Source organism: Anguilla anguilla, chromosome 7, assembly GCF_013347855.1.
Source record: "Anguilla anguilla isolate fAngAng1 chromosome 7, fAngAng1.pri, whole genome shotgun sequence".
NCBI classification, from domain to species: Eukaryota; Metazoa; Chordata; class Actinopteri; order Anguilliformes; family Anguillidae; genus Anguilla; species Anguilla anguilla.
The window spans coordinates 47,243,855-47,261,409 of NC_049207.1; the positions used below are offsets into that span (position 1 = coordinate 47,243,855).

The window sequence follows — 17,555 nt, forward strand, 5'->3', positions numbered from 1 at the left end:
CTCGACCTTCGTAATTTCCACATCCAAGTCATCACAAAATGGCCTAATTCAAGAATCTCTCTTGCTCACGTCTAGTTGGGCAGATTAAAACGGTTTTTGGGCAACCTCAGAAGTAGCACAAGTGAGTCCATGACCTGACATGACGCGCAAAAGAACATCGACCTTAAATAATGTCCGATGAGGAGGACAGGAAGTTCAGCCCATCTGGGGTCACCATCATTCATCAGCTCTGTATCAGGCCTGATCTTAAAGACCCCCAGGGTCTGTGTTGTGAAGGGGGGTGGGGGGTGGGGGGTGGGGGGTGTCCCCTTCACAGGCAGCTGCCAGGCCAAACACACAGAGTAGAAACACTGAGGTGGTACTTTCCTCTGAGTAAAATTCCACACATGGAACATTCTTGCCCTGCTAAGGGTGAGCAAGGTCAAATTACCCAGCACATGACAATATTTACCTTGTGTTGGTAGGGTTGGGGGGGGGGGGGTCGTCATCATGTGCCCCGGCAAACTCAGGGAAAATTTAGCACCAGATGGAACATCAACAGAACGGCCCCGTCAGGACATTAATAATTTCCACTGCCCTCCGTCACATGTCCGTAATTCGATATCGCGACCCGTCCCAATATAAAAGCAAGCCGAGTTGGAATTGTGAGAGGGTCGTAAAAAATGCGCGTGGCATATTGCACGAGCGATGGCGCCAGGAGAGAATCCTTAACATTGTTTCCATCAGCTCCGAGGACAAAACACCGACGCCTCACTTTCCCTCAACAGCCCCGTCGACTTCAGTCTGTGCATCTCGTTATAAGTCAAAAATTTGTGTTAAACCACTATACTGTGGCCAACACCGTGCAGCATGGAGCAAATTAGCCTAATTGAAGCATTTAAACACATTTGCATATGTAGAGTATCCGTTTAATTATGTAAACAGACATTGCATATGAATAATAATACTTTGTACTTAGCCTTTACAAAAAATGCACGTCTACGCAAAATCTGGCATTACAAACTATTATTTGTAATTTATTTTTCTTTCATGCTAACCTATGTTTAAGTGGGCGGAAACGTCTAGGAAAAGCTTTTGACCTTTGAAACGAAGCATGTCATTGGGGTCATTAAGGACCATCAATCCTGTCAGTGACTGGGCTTAGCGTCAGAGTGCGAGATTTGCGCATCCGGCTCGGGGCACCGCTAGAGACAGTGCGTGCCGTCGGAGACCGCAAGGACCTCTGGGGCGCCGGGAATTCCCCCTTGAGTAAGCACTTCGCTCTGCAAGTGACTCTACACACGCGCACGAATGCTTGGCATTTTAATTCACGCTCCATTGTGCAAAGAATTAAACGCCTTAGCAGTGAAGGAACCGTGAACAAGGAAAAATCCCTGTCGATTCAACTTTGTATTTCATCAATAGGCCTTCTGTTAAAACATAACTGTTATGCACGTGTACTGAAGGCTTTTTAGGTTTTAATACTGAGACTGTACTTCATATTTAACCCGTAGCGAATCATCACAGGACACATCCAAAAGCAGTAGTCTTTGTTATACAAAAAAAAAAAAAAAAAATTTGCATATCACTGGTATTTGTCACTGCTTGGAGAGTGTCTTGCAGTGTCTGGTGTCTTACCTCTCTACCGGAGTGTCTTTCGATGGCCTTTTTCACCTTTCCGTACGTCCCCCTTCCGAGCGTCTCCAGTAACTCGTAGCGGTGCTTCAGGTTGTGCTTGTGCTGGTGTTTCTTCACACCTGACCCCCTTCTGCTGTCGCACGCTGTCAGTGCTTCTGCCGCGGGACGTTCGGCAGGTAACCGCGGAGACGACTGGTCTCCCCAGGACTTCTCTGTCCCGTAACGGGATAGCCGATGCGGTGAAAGGCTGTCAGTTTCCATCTCGCGGGAAAAAGTGCAACCTTGACTGTTTCCACGACCGTCCTCTATGTCTGTGTATTTACCCAATTTCATCAAAAGTAGTAGTCTAGTAGTAATAGTAGTAAAACTAGTAGTAGCCTAATAATAATAATAATAATACTAATAATAATAATAATAATAATAATAATAATAATAGCTTAACAAATAAATAAATAAATTAAGACGAGCAATGCGTGATCAGAAACAAATGAACTGCGATTCAGATCTTAATTGCATTATTAATTTCATATGGCCACTGTTCTCCTGGTCATATTTTAGTTTGCTGGGAGTATCGCGACTCCTAACGTGTCCAGTACAGTAGGCTACTGTCAGCTCCAGCATTCAAAGGCAGAAACAAAGAAAAAAAGTGGACTAATCGCTATTTGCTTACACATCAATATTTCAGAGATGAAATTGTTTAGCACCTACGATGAATGTAAAAAGTATGATTAATTATGGTTCTAGCTTTAACACAATAAATACCTCAACTAAGCATCTATCTCTACTTTCGATTTTAGACAAAGCGTCCTTGCGTATCCTACGGATGATAATGCACAATATTTAGAAAATCTCAAAGACGCAAATATGCAAAATATTTCGAAGTACATTGACTATACCATATAATAATTTTCTTCGTTCTTTTCTCGCGTAGAGGCATGGTCAATAGACCTTGGCCGTGCTAAATTACGCAAGGTAGTGTTTATAGTCTTCTGTTAAATGCTGCCTATATTACGAAGTCAAAAAATAAAACGAAGAACCATCACCGTCAGTGCTTCCCGAGAAAGCAGCAACGAAGCCGGCGTTCTGGATGTAGATAACCCTCATTTTGTCCCCAGACCAGGTGTAACGTCATTGACCAGTACTACGACTACAGTGCCCGTGATCCATGCCCAAAGCGCTCTCAGAGGTGTGCGATGTTCGTTTTTCAAAAGCTGAGACGTTCTGTGTAATGCCATAGTCATTGTGCTCGCCTTTCTCCTTGTACCCTCTTTCTGTCTTTCTCGGTTTCTAATCTGGAAGGTTGCGAATAAGGAATGCGAGCTGCTTGAGACCGGGGGCGGAGTTATACCACCACCCCGCCCCTCCACCCTGTCTTTGTACTTCTCATTTGCCTTTTTTCTGCTGCAGCGTTCTCCCTCTTCCCTTCCGTCGGTGGCATATGCTGTAAAAAAAGGTAGCAAATAGAAAAGACGAACTGGACGAGCCCAACAGTGTTAAACAATGAGCACCGAGTGACCGACCGACCGGCGAGACATGGGAAATGGCAAGAGAGCCAGCCGTATAAATAAATCACCTGCAGTCAATGACCGTTTCATTCAAAGAAATAGGATACAGATTATGCTCGATATCATTAAGTACACTTAAGATTTAATTGCATCGATTAAGAACGCGAAAATAAATCTAATTGCTTTCTATTTTTGGAGCCATTTCCTGTACGCTCCAGCATACCGTGCAATAAATATAGTTTTGTGAGAGGAAATATAAATATATCCGCAGGTTTCTGTTTCGGACGCCTGTGAGGTCTGAAGAGCACCGTTACTTTTAATTCTATTGCAGTCAATGGATCACTTATGACTGAAATAGCCATAGGCGTGTACTCGGGCTGCGCGGAAAATTGGCATAACAGATGTGCCGCCAAGAGCGCGCGCGCAGTTTATTGGACAGGACAAGACAACGGGAAACCGATAGATCTCAGACCGCCATTCGCCTCTGGTCGATGATCCCTTCTGGTCCTTGGGGAAATTCCCCACCTTGTATTCACGAACGCCATAAAATGCTCCGGCTAATGAGAATGTAGCTCGGTGGATTCAGGAAACGCTATTTATGTAGATGTATGGATGATTAGATGCAGGCCTTTGATTTTCAAGCATTCCAGAGTAGCAAATGATCTAGGATCAGTGTTGCCTTTTTAGCTCATAATTTACCTGCGTTATTATTTCTGCTTAGTCCTTTTTTTCATACAAATATCAGCAGAATGGTGTTGCATCATGAGTCTGAATAGAGATATATCACCAGTGAAGCGGCTTCATTGACCTTTGGTCTTTCTACATCCTTTGTAAATTGCTGGTAAATCAGTGATCCATCAGTGCCAAGGAGTATTCCTGCTTTTGCTCAGTGAATTAATGGTGCATGGAGGATGGAGTGCATCGATCCTCAGAATATTGGATCTGTGAGGAGTAGATATTTACACGCAAACCTCTGGCAAATACTTAGCTGGATTACTTTAACTATTTAGATGCTGGTGAAATGTGAAGGCAGTCCTTATGGGTCAACAAATTGTTGTTTTCAGCTGGTCATGTGACTAACTAAAATGTGGAATTTGCACAGACGTTTTGTTAGAAGGTGGTGTTTTTGGTTCGCCGGCCCCATTCTCCATCACTGAGGTGAAGGCCAGGACTTCTGAATCGCTGACTCTCACCAGCAGGAGGCACTGAACACCAGCCTACAAAGCCAGAGAACTGTCTGTGCTATTTTAAGACATTTTGTGGCCCCCCAGTCCTCCCCTCCATGTCGTTTGGCCTCCCTCTGTTTGTTTATTTGTTCCTGTGGTGACTGGGGGGCTGGGGGCACTGATATTAAAATAACACCATAATTAGCAGTGAGCTGTGACTTTTTTTTTTTTTTTAATCAAGCGCAATAACACCTGACACAGTTTTGTTTGGTAATGTTTTAATGGGTCAGTGGAGTGCCCATTTGTAATCAGTGTCATTGTATCCGGGCGATGCGCCCGCGGGGAAAGAAGAGGATGATTTGAGGATGTTTTGTGTAAAACATTCTTAAATGTCCATCCAACACTGCCCTCTAGTGGAATTTAGGAGACATAGAGCAATAATATTAAACAAAATTGCTGCAGGAGAACAAGGGCTCATTGAAGGGACAATGTAGTCTGAGCATGATAAAAGACACAAGGACTTTTACTATTCACAATTCAAGTAAGGCCTATTGTGTCATATCATATCCGGTCTTTTACTTTATCCTATTAAAAATATGGGTTTTGGGGCTGTGGGGAAAGACACAGACAGACGCTGTCAATGCACAAAACCTCTGTTTACTCTGATAGGGTAAATTTTACTCTGAAAGAATATATTTGGCACCTCTTGTACTCGTATAACTGTGTTAGAGCTGAATTAACGCGGATCGTTGTGCTGCGCACTCACCCATCGAAAGAAATATGTTCCCTCTGTTCTCATGTTATGCCGTTTGGCCTGTGCAGTGGCCCTGATGTTATAACCCACATCAAAGCTTGGTTTCTACAGCATATTCTCAGTGCTAACACAGAATTGAGTTTCCTACATCCGCTTGTCCAAATAGAGAATAAATGCAGTGATCCACACCAATGTGCTTGGTTTTATTTGGTCTGAGGCTTGTTCTTTAATGAAAACAATTACTTATTTATCAAAATAATGGCATTTGCGGTGCATGGCAAACAAACCGCAACCCCAGAATTTGTACCTTAGCTCTGTGTCAGAGTCCATTTTTGTTTAAAATACGGGACATCCCAGATAATAAAGGACTCTTGGCTACCATCATATCCACGGTCATTAGAGCTGTGCACTGGCAGTCTGCAGGAGTACACTGGCAGGCAACCGCATTTCTCTCCTCTGGACAGCACCTGTGGAAATACGCACTGAGGTTTAAAAATAGTGGAGCTTCAGCTGTCATTGGATCATTAATCCACATGCATGGAGCGTCCCGCCGAAGGGACACAGCCGTAGCCCCTGGAAACGATCTTCAGGCTTCCGCGTCTTGACGGTAACCATAGCCCGACAGCTCTCGCGGTCGGAACATTTTAGCGGTAGGAAAATAACGGCAATTAACCGGCGACCGAAACCACCCCGTGTCACCGCGACCTGACATTGCGGCGGGCCCTGGACGTCTGCCGCTGCTTTTCTGCGTCATACCGAGTGAGGTGCGTAAGATTCTGGAGGGTCGGTGGCAGAATACGCTGCTCTTAATTTGAATGCACTGGGTAGCAATCTGAAACCTGAAATCACGCTGTTTCACTGCGGCGCTGCATCGACAGTATACAACGCTGTATGCGTAATTCAATATGGGATGTCAGGGAGAGATGGCGGCCTAGTTAGCTTATAATTTAAAACAGATGAACGTTGTGAAAGCGGGAGCTGGAAAACTTTCAAATAAGTTTTATAAAATGAATTATTCATAAACTTGTCATTTATGTCATGCACTCGTACGTAAACAAATTTTGTCAGGAACAACGGGTTCTTTGTGACATTTTATTCAGGTATTCAGAAAGCCCTGGAGTAACTGGAAGCAGACATTCAGAATAACTGCTTCAAGACCAACTGAGCTAACACACAATGGAACATTTTATATCCACAATAAGAAACATTTATTTGTAAAGAGACATACTTGCAACAGTTCTGCTACCTTTAGGCCCTGTTTTAGTATAAATGCATTCTTATGCAACATGTCCTACACGATGGAGCCTAGTATTGCAACTGGAAACAAACAAACAAAATACCAAATTTAAGCTGCTTTTTCCTGTTGTAATATGCTCAATGTGTTCTGGAAAGAAGCTGTGCTTTAATGGACGAAATATCAAAGCCAAAGCAGCTAACTCTCGACAGGTATGGGCAAATGCAGTAAAACATCTTGATGTCAAATGCTAAATGTCTCCAAAATAAATGTTACCATAAACTGAAATCAAAATGGTGGAGTTGTAGGTTATGTTCGCTGGAGGCACCAAGATATACAGTGAACCACTGAAGCGAAGAGGAGGGTAACCTGTATTATTTGTGAATTACATATATGCAAATGCACATTTACATGTTGTATTTGAAATACAGCCCATCCCTGACTTTGGGTGATGGATGATGGCAGCTCTTACGAAGTCTCAAAGTTCACTTTGGGACTGTCACTCACTTGGCGTTTAGATGGACCACAGTTTCTGTTGCCGGGGAGACATGGGGCCCAGAATAGCAGGGGGCGGGCGTGGCAGCTCAGCTGACCGATTTGCCGCTCAGTCCGTCACTCAATAGATGCCTCTGCGGCGTCTCCTTCCTGTCTGTTTCCTTGCCTTACATCCCAAAGTTTATCCATTGTTGACGTGTGAGTTGTGCTTAAAGGCACCCGTTATGAACCCCCCACCCCCCCCGTGAACAAAACACAAAACAACATTCAGTGGGAAGCTACGGGCTACTTATGTGTTTGTGCTTTTGTGTGTGTGTGTGTGTGTGTGTGTGTGTGTGAGAGAGAGAGAGAGAGAGAGAGAGAGAGAGAGAGAGAGAGAGAGAGAGAGAGGTGTTTGTGCACTGCTGGATAGACTGACTTTGGCTTTATGTGGCGCTATACCGGGTTTAAATAACGATCGAGTCTGCCGGTTAGTGTGTGAGAGGGAAAGTGTGTGTGTGTGTGTGCGCGCTCCTCATTATGAAAGAGGCTTCAGGGCCACTCATTGTTACTCAGTTGAAATAAAGCAGAACAGGCTCGTTAAGTGCTTGGGCTGCTTCTTAACAGGCTTGGTAAGACTGGACAACCGGCGGCAGTGTGGCACAGTGGGTAAGGAACTGGGCTTGTAACCGAAAGGTCATAGGTTAGATTCCCCGGGTAGGACACTGCCGTTGTACCCTTGAGCATGGTACTTAACCTGCATTGCTTCAGTATACATCCAGCTGTATAAATGGATACAATGTAAAAAAAAAAAAAAAAAAAAAAAAAAAAAATGCTAAGTAAAAGTTGTGTACGTCGCTCTGGATAACAGCATCTGCTAAATGCCTGTAATGTAATGTAATGTAACTCACTTTAGCCCGTTGGCTTCCTACCTGTTTTACTCTTGGTAGTGTGGTTTAATTGGGTCATTTTGCATGTTTTGCACCAGATTAGTGGGTATGTTTATTAACATATTTGGCTGAGCTATGCCCTCAAGTGCAGCATCCATATTTGAAGCTTATAATAACTAGGTTCCCCCCCCATCTGTCTCTCTCTCTCTCTCTCTCTCTTTCACACACTCGCACGCACACACACGCCACACACGCAACCAGACAGTGTTGTATCTTGAACAGCACTGCCATCTAGTGCATCACAAAAACTACTATTTAATGGAATCTTTTTATGAAGCCAACAGACTGAATTGGATATGCCTATGTCTCCAGAAACGTAATCTTAATCTTAATTTCTGTATGTGAGTATGAATCTTGTTTCATTTTTTTTGGAGCTGAACGAAAAGGCCCGTTATTTTTTTTTCTTATTTTCTTTTACTAAAACTCTAAAATTCCCTGCTTAAGTAAAGAAAACATGGGGAAAAATATGAGAAAAAAAACCTTTAAACTTTCCCATAATGCCGGTAAATATGGAATATGGAAACCAAGTTTCTTCACTTCATGTGGGAACTTTTTTCCCGTGCGTGTCTGCGCGCACTTACATTCCGCGAGTCGCCACTAGGTGGCTGTGTGGGTCAGATACCAAGGCCGTGTTGTGGCTGTATTGCAGCCGTTTTGCTTTTAATTGAGTGGAGATTTTGCAGCAGGATTTGTTTTTCGTGTTTTTTTACTTAATATTTTCAGATATTACATTTAATCTCATCTCATCTACCATCTAGCTTTACTAGCTTTAAATTCCAATTAAGGTTTGACCTTGTTTTTGTGTTTTGTAAAAAAAAAAAAAAAAAAAAAGAAAAGTATCCACTGTTTTCCACACTCATGAAGGCATTGCACTTTGGTTGACAGTAGTCCTTTTAAATGTGTTTAAGAAATAAACCTGACTTGACAAATATGATATATTTATATTTCTTATTTGTAAGGCATTTGCACTTGGAGTATAATGTTGGAGTTATGTTTCACCACCACTTGTTTTTTGTTTGGCCACCTTTATTATGAATATTAATTCATCTGTAAAACAAACTGTGAAGTTTGGAATATGTTTGCCATGGGAAAATTATCATTCATAAACATCTAAAACATAACACTCAACTGGTATGCCAATTTCACAGAGTGTTATTTTGTATAAATTAGTACAGATAAGAGCACAATTCCCGTAAGATTAACCCTAATGAATAAATAAGAAAGCAAAAAGGTTCAAGATTGTCCGCAAAAATGCCTATTAAAGCCCTTTGAGGCGTCGTGGAGGATTTGTTTAAAGCGAGAACATTTTTTCCCCCCCCTTTATCGCTTTTGTCTCCGCGCTGAGGGCCCCGCAGATGACTCTGTGTCACTGTCATGCTAATGTAGCGCGCTTTAGCTTTTAGCTTTTAGCGTCGATCCTGCTGCCTTTCTGGCCTTTGTGACCGGGGAGCTGAATGTGTGTAAAGTTCGGCCTCTGGTGACAGAGTGTGAATGGCCCCCGCATTCACGCTCATCACAGAAGCTCATTAGAACTCTATAGAAACACAATCGCGAGTCGCCGCGCTAGAAAAAAACTTCCACTCCGAAGCGCGGCCCCGCGCGGAGTGACCGTTTAGTGTGTGTGTGTGTGTGTGTGCGTCTGTGTGTGTGTGTGTGTGTGTGTGTGTGTGTGAGGGTGGGTGGGTGGGAGGGGATTCATTGTCCTTTAATTCATGAAGACTGGCTGACCATGCACAATATGAAGTGGAAGCAGTGGAATATCAATCGAGTCGGCTATTCTGCCATTACTCTGTGTCTCTCTGACCTCTGCTGAAACACAGGCTCTTTGTGGGGTTCGCTTTATTGAGTGGCGGATTTCAGCGGAACCTTAACTTTATATTATTGCATCTTTTGTTCAATAGTAATAATAATAATAAGTTGAGCAGGAAAAGACATCTAAAAAAATCCAGCTGTAACATTCAGTTTAGAGCTAGGTATGGAATCTGGGTTTATGTATGGGTGCAATTTCTCCACAATGAGCCAGTCATTTAGAATTAATTAGCATGGAATGCACTGATGTCATACATTATTTTTGGGTTAATCATGAATATTAAACACTTTATTATCCTTGCTATGAAGTTCTGTGGAATTATGCTTCATTTTCCCAAATGAAATTTGTCTGAAAAATGTGGTATTTGTATGGCTTATGTCAAAAACGACCCAGGTTCTCCCACTGAAATTCTTCATGGAAAAACACAATTTGCAATTATTTAAAGAAAGAAAACAATCAAAGTTTTAGTTTTATTGCCAAGTGGAAATTGTAGCAGCAGGCTGAAGAGTTGTGAAATTTTGTGGAATACACTTACACTGGACACACAAGGCCACAAAACATCACAACAGTAATACAAATTCTGCAAATTAAAAGTTAGAACCAGCCGTGAAGGTAGACTGTGGAAGAGGACCTTGCAGTGAGGTGTTCACAGTATGTAAAATGCATGCATCTGAAATCATCTGAAATATGTGTTTGCATGTATGTATCTCATATGTAATAGGATTTGCTCACCTCTTTTTTGTATGGTTTATTCCTCAGTGCCCCCTGCAAAGCAGCCTACAAGTCCACCATTTTGACTGTGGGCACATTTGGAGCTGTTTTGTGTTTTGTAACAGGAGCCTTTTCAGTGTATGTGGTCTAGCCAGAGTGAACTGCTTTGGACTTTGATGCGTGTGTAAAACAGGCCTTGTACACACACAGACACGCAGACAGACAGCCAGACAGCCAGACCGACGAACAGCTTCTCTCTGCCCTCTCTGGCCATCTCCCTCTTTTTCCTGTTCTCGTTTATCAATTTCCCCACGTGACATAAAAAGACACACACACATACACACACGCACGCATACAATAAACACACACTCACACATACATACAGTACACAAACACACACACACGCACAGTGGCCCGCTGGAAGGAGACAGTCGGCCATTACACGTACAGAGAAGAGAACAGGAAGGAGAGGACGAAGGACCGGCTTCGACACGGTTTTTCCCGACCGCGACGGAGGGAAACCTCGGATCTTATTACAAGCCACCTTTGGCTCCGCGGCAACCAGACAAAGGCCGGGTCTGTGTGCGCCGATTTCCATGCCCAGCGTGGAGGGTTTTGTTCCCCCGAACCCCACCCCCCCGCCGGACATGCTTGTTTACTGTTTGCCACCACAGGGGCATTTTAATCAGCCTGTTCTGGCACCCCCCCCACCCCCCTGCCCCCCCCCTCCTAAACACCACCCGGTTATTAATCAAGGGATCGTTAGCTGGAGCCGACCCGGAGTAGCGGGGATTGCGTGTCACCGCGTTTCTCCCGCCTGATTATGTCACGCCGTTGCCACGGCCACATCGGACATGGATATTAAACTGCAAAATCGAGAATGGGAGCCTGCGGTGTTGAATGAACGAATGAATGAATGAATTAATAACTGTGTGCTTTTAACAGGTGCGGAAACGACGGCCCTTACTTGCGTGATGCGTTCATCTTCCCGCTGCAGGTGTCGGTGTGTGACGCTAACATGGCGGTAAAGTGTCAGCTGGGCAGGTTTGCAAAAAAAAAGGTGAGTAAAAAAATGACCGGAAACTGTAGGTCCCCACAAAAATAGAAGCACTTAATGTTGGCATCTGTTCTTATTTGTGGAACACATGTGATGTTATGTGGAGTGTAGAACATCTGTTCGATGTTCAAAGCTGGAAAGTGGACACTTTAGCATCATAGCAGCCTGTGGTGTGTGTGGGGTGGGTGGGTGGGTATCCATTCTGACAAAACCTCTGCCCCCCCACATGGGCATGGGTTCTGTAACTCCTGCCCAGGACAAATTCTTCAGTGACACTTTAACCCTCCCGTAACTTTACCCCCAAAACCCTAAGCCCCCATGGGCAGGTCCAGTTTTTTAGAAACCTGTGTATAAATTAGCATCACTCCAGGTACCCCAACGCCTGACAGCTGGATGTCACTCGGAAGTCCTGAATGACAACCATTTTCCGGATCATTCCCTCAAACACAGGAAGTACCTGTCGGTTGTGCTGCAGGGTGACAGTTCTAGTTGAGTGACAGACAGAGTGGCCCTCCTCGGTCCCCAGGGGCCCTGGTAAATATGCTGATAGCTGTGTAGTCATGGAACATTCCCTGCAAATGTATCACAGATGACTGACATAAGAACAGACAGTAGCCCATGCAATAGTGTGAAACAAACTTGTACCTTTAAGGCATGATGCTTTCACAGAGACAGAGAGAAAAAGTGTGTGAGAAATGTGTTCACATGCACATGCTATATATATATTTTTTATAACAGGTTGTATGTGAGCAAGTGGGTTTGTACTCTGTCTCTCTTTGGAAAAGTACACACACAGACATGGATATAAATTAATTTTGAAAGAAAGTGCAAGAAAAGGAATTTTTCAAATCTGACACACACTAGAGCAGCAGTGTCTGTATCTCAACTTGCCAAAAAAAAAGAATTAAAAAAACCCCCAGAAAAGAGAGAGAACCATTAACTGCAGCAGTCTGTTTGGTCCACAAATTAAACTTCGGCCAGCGGCCTATTGTCTCCGGTCTCTGTCATTTTATGGACAAACTGACATAATGAATGAGTCGGGTCCACCCCTCTCAGCCTGTCAGAAAGGCCATCGGCTCGTCTGAATGGGCAATCACACTAGAGCCCCTCAGCCAATCGCGGGGCTGCCAGCGACACTGCAAACCAAAAAGGGGAAGAAACCCGAATCTTTGTTTTCTGAGATTCCGTGAAAGTTTTGCCCCCTCGTCGCCCAACTTAAAGTGCGTTTCCTCTCCTTCCTGTGGCTCCAGAGCAGACGGGAGAGGAGGACGGCGGACGGCGGCAGCGGCGGCTTTGGCGTTTCCGCTCTCGGCAGAATGAACCCGGCGCGGAGCGTGAAGAGGGGCGCAGAGGGCCGCCCCGCCCAGTGCCCCGGCTTCGGGTCCTCGGGGAAGAGCTTCCTCATCGACAACCTGCTGGGAACTCGGGGACCCCCCCCAGAACCCCCGGGACCCGGGAACCCCCCGCCCAGGGCGTCCTCGCCCCCACGGACCGGCGGGCCCGCGGGAGGGGAATGGAGAGCCGGAGTGGGGTCTCAACAGGGTACCCCGAAACACTGGAGGTCTGTCCACGCGAAAGGTTTCGTCCCCCAGTCTTATACAGGTAAGGCACATACTGTCCCAGGGTCTGACCTCTGGGACTTATTCTTCTGCATGAGAACTGCCCTTAAATGCAGAAATCTAAAAGTTTCACGTGCTTTATCAAAGCAGCACTTTAATTAATGCATAATGCATTATACATAGATATCCACAAGGGATTCATCCCTCCTCATATAAAATTCTTGGTCAAGAATATTTTAAGTAGAATTAAATTTATTTCTATATTTGTGTTGCTTTGCTCTTAAAAATGTTTTAATATATTTTTCTATAATATATATTGACTTTGAAAATTTGGGTGAGTGTGTTTATATGAATCCTCATGGTAAGTCCTCATATAAAAATTATGGTATTTTAACAGTGGGTTGTAGAAATAGACAGTACATCACATGCACTGCTGTTTAAACTACATAAATGAACACAATTTCCACTGACATAAACAATAACGTTTGAACATATCATCATACAATGCTCATTTATAATTAATTTTGCATTATACAAGGCTTTCACTGTTCACTCTTTATGAAATTTATAGGACGTGTGTTTGCAGTGATTATACTTAATTTTTTTCATGGCATTTCAAACAGTTTATACAGAAGAATATTTCTCAGATTTGTGCTCGCTCAGTTCCATATTGGTTACAGGACACATTTCTAATTTTACAATATTGATGATGATGTTTCATTGCCGTGTCCAGAGACCATTGAAAGTGCTCGTTTCACTCATTAAATTTAGTGGCTCTAAATCTGGGCATGTGCACCTGCGTGACCAATATAATTATGGAATGAAAATGAATCTTCCATGAAACAATGTGTACCTTCAACCTCATAATTCATAAATGAACCAATAATCCAATAACAGGGAATAATGAATGTCTTGCCGTCAAAAGAATAACATGCAACAAATCTGCTCTTCAAAATGATAAAGTACCAGAGGTCAAAAATATATTCTCTGTCGCTTTAAATTAATGAAAATACAGACTCTGAGAAACTAGAACTGTGCTATTTCACTATATGGCGGTACTTACAGATAAGGGATTTTATTTTGAGCACAAATTGGTTGGGAATTCAGTCTCTGTCCTCAGCTTACAGAGTGAAAGTATTTGCGGAATCAAAGTAGATCTCTTGAGCTTCTATGGTAGGTCCAGGTGAGGTACCTAAAAAGCTCACAAATGAATATAGAGGATTAGCACAGAGGTGAGAAGTGACAAACTTTCAAGTATGTGTCTGAAATATTTTCATATGCAGTACAGATATCTCTCCTCTTTTCATTCACACACTCTTTGCCACCTGCAAACCAACCGATTTGATTGGACTTGAGATTAGAGTTGGAGGTCAATTCCTTAAATTCAATAACGGAAAATTCCTCACAGAAAATATGGGGAATTTGTCCAGTTCAGGAATTTCATTGCAATTAATTTCCTGTATTTAATGAATTGAGATGGAACTAACCCCCAAACCATTTAACTGATAAATGTTTCTGTGCCTTTTATCTTATTATTTTCTGTTTTGTAGTGAAATAATTTTTGGTGAATTTTTGGCCGTGCATACGTGAAGGACGTTAATGTCGTTCCGTGCCGCCTGATCGGATCATTCTCTATTCCCAGGTTTTCCCACACTTTCCTCGCGGCCCCCGCCAGCGTTCCTGACGTTCTGCGGCGGTCCGGGACCGTTCCCCGCGCCCCCCGCCGCTTTTCCCAGTAAGTTTCCGTTTTCCGTTTCGTCGGCGATGCCCGAGGTCACCTCTAAACGCCGAACGGCAGGGGCCTCTGTGCGTGATTCTGAAGAAACTAATTACCTATGCCACCGCCCGAGACCTCATTATTCAATAAAAGGTCCTCCTTTTGACTGTGATTTATCACGTTGAAACAGGAGGTGGGGTTGGGGAGGGGGGGGGCTTTTATTATGACACCGCAGCTCCGTCATCTACCGCTTTTAGTCGGAATATCTCACTCCATCGGCCATTGAGGAATGCTCACGACCTATTCAGAACCCGTTTTGCTTCTGTTGAGAATATTTTATCAAGTCCACTCTGGAGGAGCAGTCGCCATCTGTTCAGGACATCCTTAACGCACCATCTCTTCAGTTCATTACCAATTTACATTTGAAAAACCTGGTTTACGTGAATTTGACGTACTTCAACTCTTCATAGGCTGGTGAAAAATAAAATAAAAATTAAGGCAATTTTTCAACATATTGTTACTAACCAGAATGAAAGAACAATTTTGTCCCATTTAAAATAGACGTTTGTTTTAGAACTGTGAGCAATCTGCAATAGTTTTACTGGTGTCTAAAGGGCTGAAGTATTCACATAATTTATTTCACCCAAGTGTGTGTCAAGTAACGTGTGTGACAGAGCTCAAACCCATGTTAATGTAATTAACTTTTTTATTTACTTATTTGTCGGCGCACAGTTTTCTAAGTGGATGTTGGTGCATTCTGTACATTTCAGCTCAGAGGTTAATTCTCATCTGTAGTCACAGGCCGGTTTTTTGTCGAGTTCGGTGGAGGTGTCAACCACTCATGTTTCACAGTCAGTTAAAAATGAACTGAAATACCTTTTCTATTAAACCGCCCACCCACATGCGTGAAATCTAATGCGCAAAAAAAAAAAAAACGATAGGCCCGCCATTCTGTCCAGATGTGTCGATGCTAACGTTTTAATACGCTGGAGGGTTATGCTAACCGTGTCTAATGAAGAGTGTGAACGTGGACACGCAGGCACGCAGTCCACCCACACGCTGCTCCATACAGTACATGCGCTGTGACCGAGCTGCCAGTTCATCGGATTAACCGATAACATTCGGGGCTTTCAGGCGGCTTAAAAAGAAGTGTCAGCTACTCCTCTCCACGCTAATCTTTTTGATCAATTTTTTATTCTGCTAAGTGGCAAGCGTGGCATCTAATTTTAATAATTGCAGCTGGTTATTTAGGTTGCGAATGGGACCGTGATGGAGGCTGTTTGTCTTCTTCTCCTGAATCTAGTTTTTTTTTTTTTGGTAGTGGCCAGGGGGGTTTGGAGGGGGGTGGGGGCAAGCCTACTCGATCTTGACAAGTGAGGCAGCAAAGTTCTGGCACTTTGGAAAGCCTCATGCAAACCCAACACCCCCCCCCCCCCCCCAACCACCCTCCTACCTTTCGGGAAACCCTAAAGACCCCTCAGCCAGCTGACACTTTCCCACAGAGACCGAGGGGGGTGTCCAACAATATAGGACACCGGCCCCGCCCCCCTTCCACCCGTGACCAATCGCACCTTTCAGTCCCCTCCACCACACGCGACCTCACGGCCATTTTTCACCCCAGCAATGAACTACGGCGGAGACGTTCCTCTGCAGGCTTCAGAAACCCGCCACCCCCTCAAACCCCAAACCACAAACAGCCCCCCCTCGCCCCCTTTTGTGCGTTCCAAATTCAGGGCTCTCTGCCTCCTTCCATTCTCCTGTCTGTCATCTTTCTTCCAGGCCATTGAAGGACCCTTGACTGCGGCATAAAGCAGGCAGACTTTTATAGACTCCTAACAGATCATCTTCCCATACACCCACCCACCCGGCCAGGCCCTACCTGCCAATGAAAGGGTCCAGGGAGCGGGGAGCAGGGAGCGGCCAATGAATGAAGCCGCTCCTTTTGTCAGCCCTGCTTTACATTCAAGCAGTGTGGGCGGCTAAGATATGCTTTCCCCCTCCAACAGCCCTCGTCTCCTGTTCTAGTTTTTTTTTTGGGGGGGGGGGGGGGGGGAGGGGGGCAGTGACCTGTTAATTTGCCGTTGAAGAAGAAGGTCTCCTGGCAGTGAAAATGGAGGAGAGGGATTCGGGGAGCGTGACTAACCATCTTATTCGCTCCTTCCAGGTGGTCTGTGTGCTGCTCCCCTCACAGATTTGTCGGACAGATTTTTAAAAAGGTCCCTCGTCAATGGGCTCGTTAAACGGTCCCACTTGACTTTTGTTAGCCGTGTGCACCTGTGGCTCGGGGCTCTCCGGGAACGCTCTCCACAAGGTTAAAAGTTCCTTTTCTTTCCATTAGAGGAAGGGGGCCATTCAACAGACCCAATTTGTGCTTTTTTTTTTGCTTCATTGTGATAAGTGCTTTCACTGCAGTGTCACAAGTTTCCTGGCTCTTCCACAACTTCCTCAAACTCACAACGTACAAAAGTGAAAAGGCTTAAGTGAGCCTTTACTTTAACGTTCTTTTCACATATAATTTCGATATATTTTATTTGATTAAATTTATTACACATTTTTACTTTGCATTCTTTTAAAAAAAGTTTATGTTATTAAGATGATGATAGGGATTATGATGATGAAGATATGACAGTAAGAACTATGATGATGAAGATGATGACGGCGATGATGATAATGACAATGATAACAGTGACAATGATGGTGATGATGATGATGCACCCACAGAAGGATCAAGCCTGGCGCTTTGGCCCCCAGATTCTGGCCCCAGGTCACGGAAGGGCATCCTGAGGCGGGCCGTCTTCTCCGAGGAGCAGAGGAAGGAGCTGGAGAGAACCTTCCGGAAGCAGAAGTACATCGGCAAGGCCGACAGGAACAAGCTGGCGGCTGACCTGAGGCTGAAAGAGTCCCAGGTAAAGATTCGGTCGGCGTCAAATCTACGGGTGCCGACACCAGGGCTCACTGGAGTACAGGACACGACACTTTCTGTTCTCTCTCCCTCCACACA

The 17,555-nt window shown here is 44.3% G+C and overlaps 2 protein-coding genes across 8 annotated transcripts in view; one reads left to right on the forward strand and one right to left on the reverse strand.

Annotated features, from left to right (window-relative positions):
- Positions 1–3,425, reverse strand: part of LOC118231486 (NUAK family SNF1-like kinase 1) — a 27,321-nt gene extending 23,896 nt beyond the window's left edge. Inside the window, exon 1 of the mRNA XM_035425301.1 lies at positions 1,618–3,425. Coding sequence (XP_035281192.1) covers positions 1,618–1,950 — 333 coding nt within the window. The 5' untranslated portion in view covers positions 1,951–3,425. The remainder of the gene's footprint in view (positions 1–1,617) is intronic.
- The window catches only part of LOC118231489 (homeobox protein DBX2-like), a 94,569-nt gene that overhangs the window by 73,782 nt on the left and 3,232 nt on the right, over positions 1–17,555 (forward strand). For 2 of the 7 annotated variants that reach the window (XM_035425305.1, XM_035425304.1), the window contains exons 5-8: positions 11,219–11,281; positions 12,529–12,880; positions 14,480–14,572; positions 17,276–17,460. In XM_035425305.1, the coding sequence (XP_035281196.1) occupies positions 11,219–11,281; positions 12,529–12,880; positions 14,480–14,572; positions 17,276–17,460 (693 nt within the window). Of the gene's footprint in view, positions 1–5,413; positions 5,807–11,166; positions 11,282–12,528; positions 12,881–14,479; positions 14,573–17,275; positions 17,461–17,555 lie in introns of those variants that run through there. The other 5 variants (XM_035425306.1, XM_035425307.1, XM_035425310.1 and 2 more) reach the window with 5 other exon arrangements.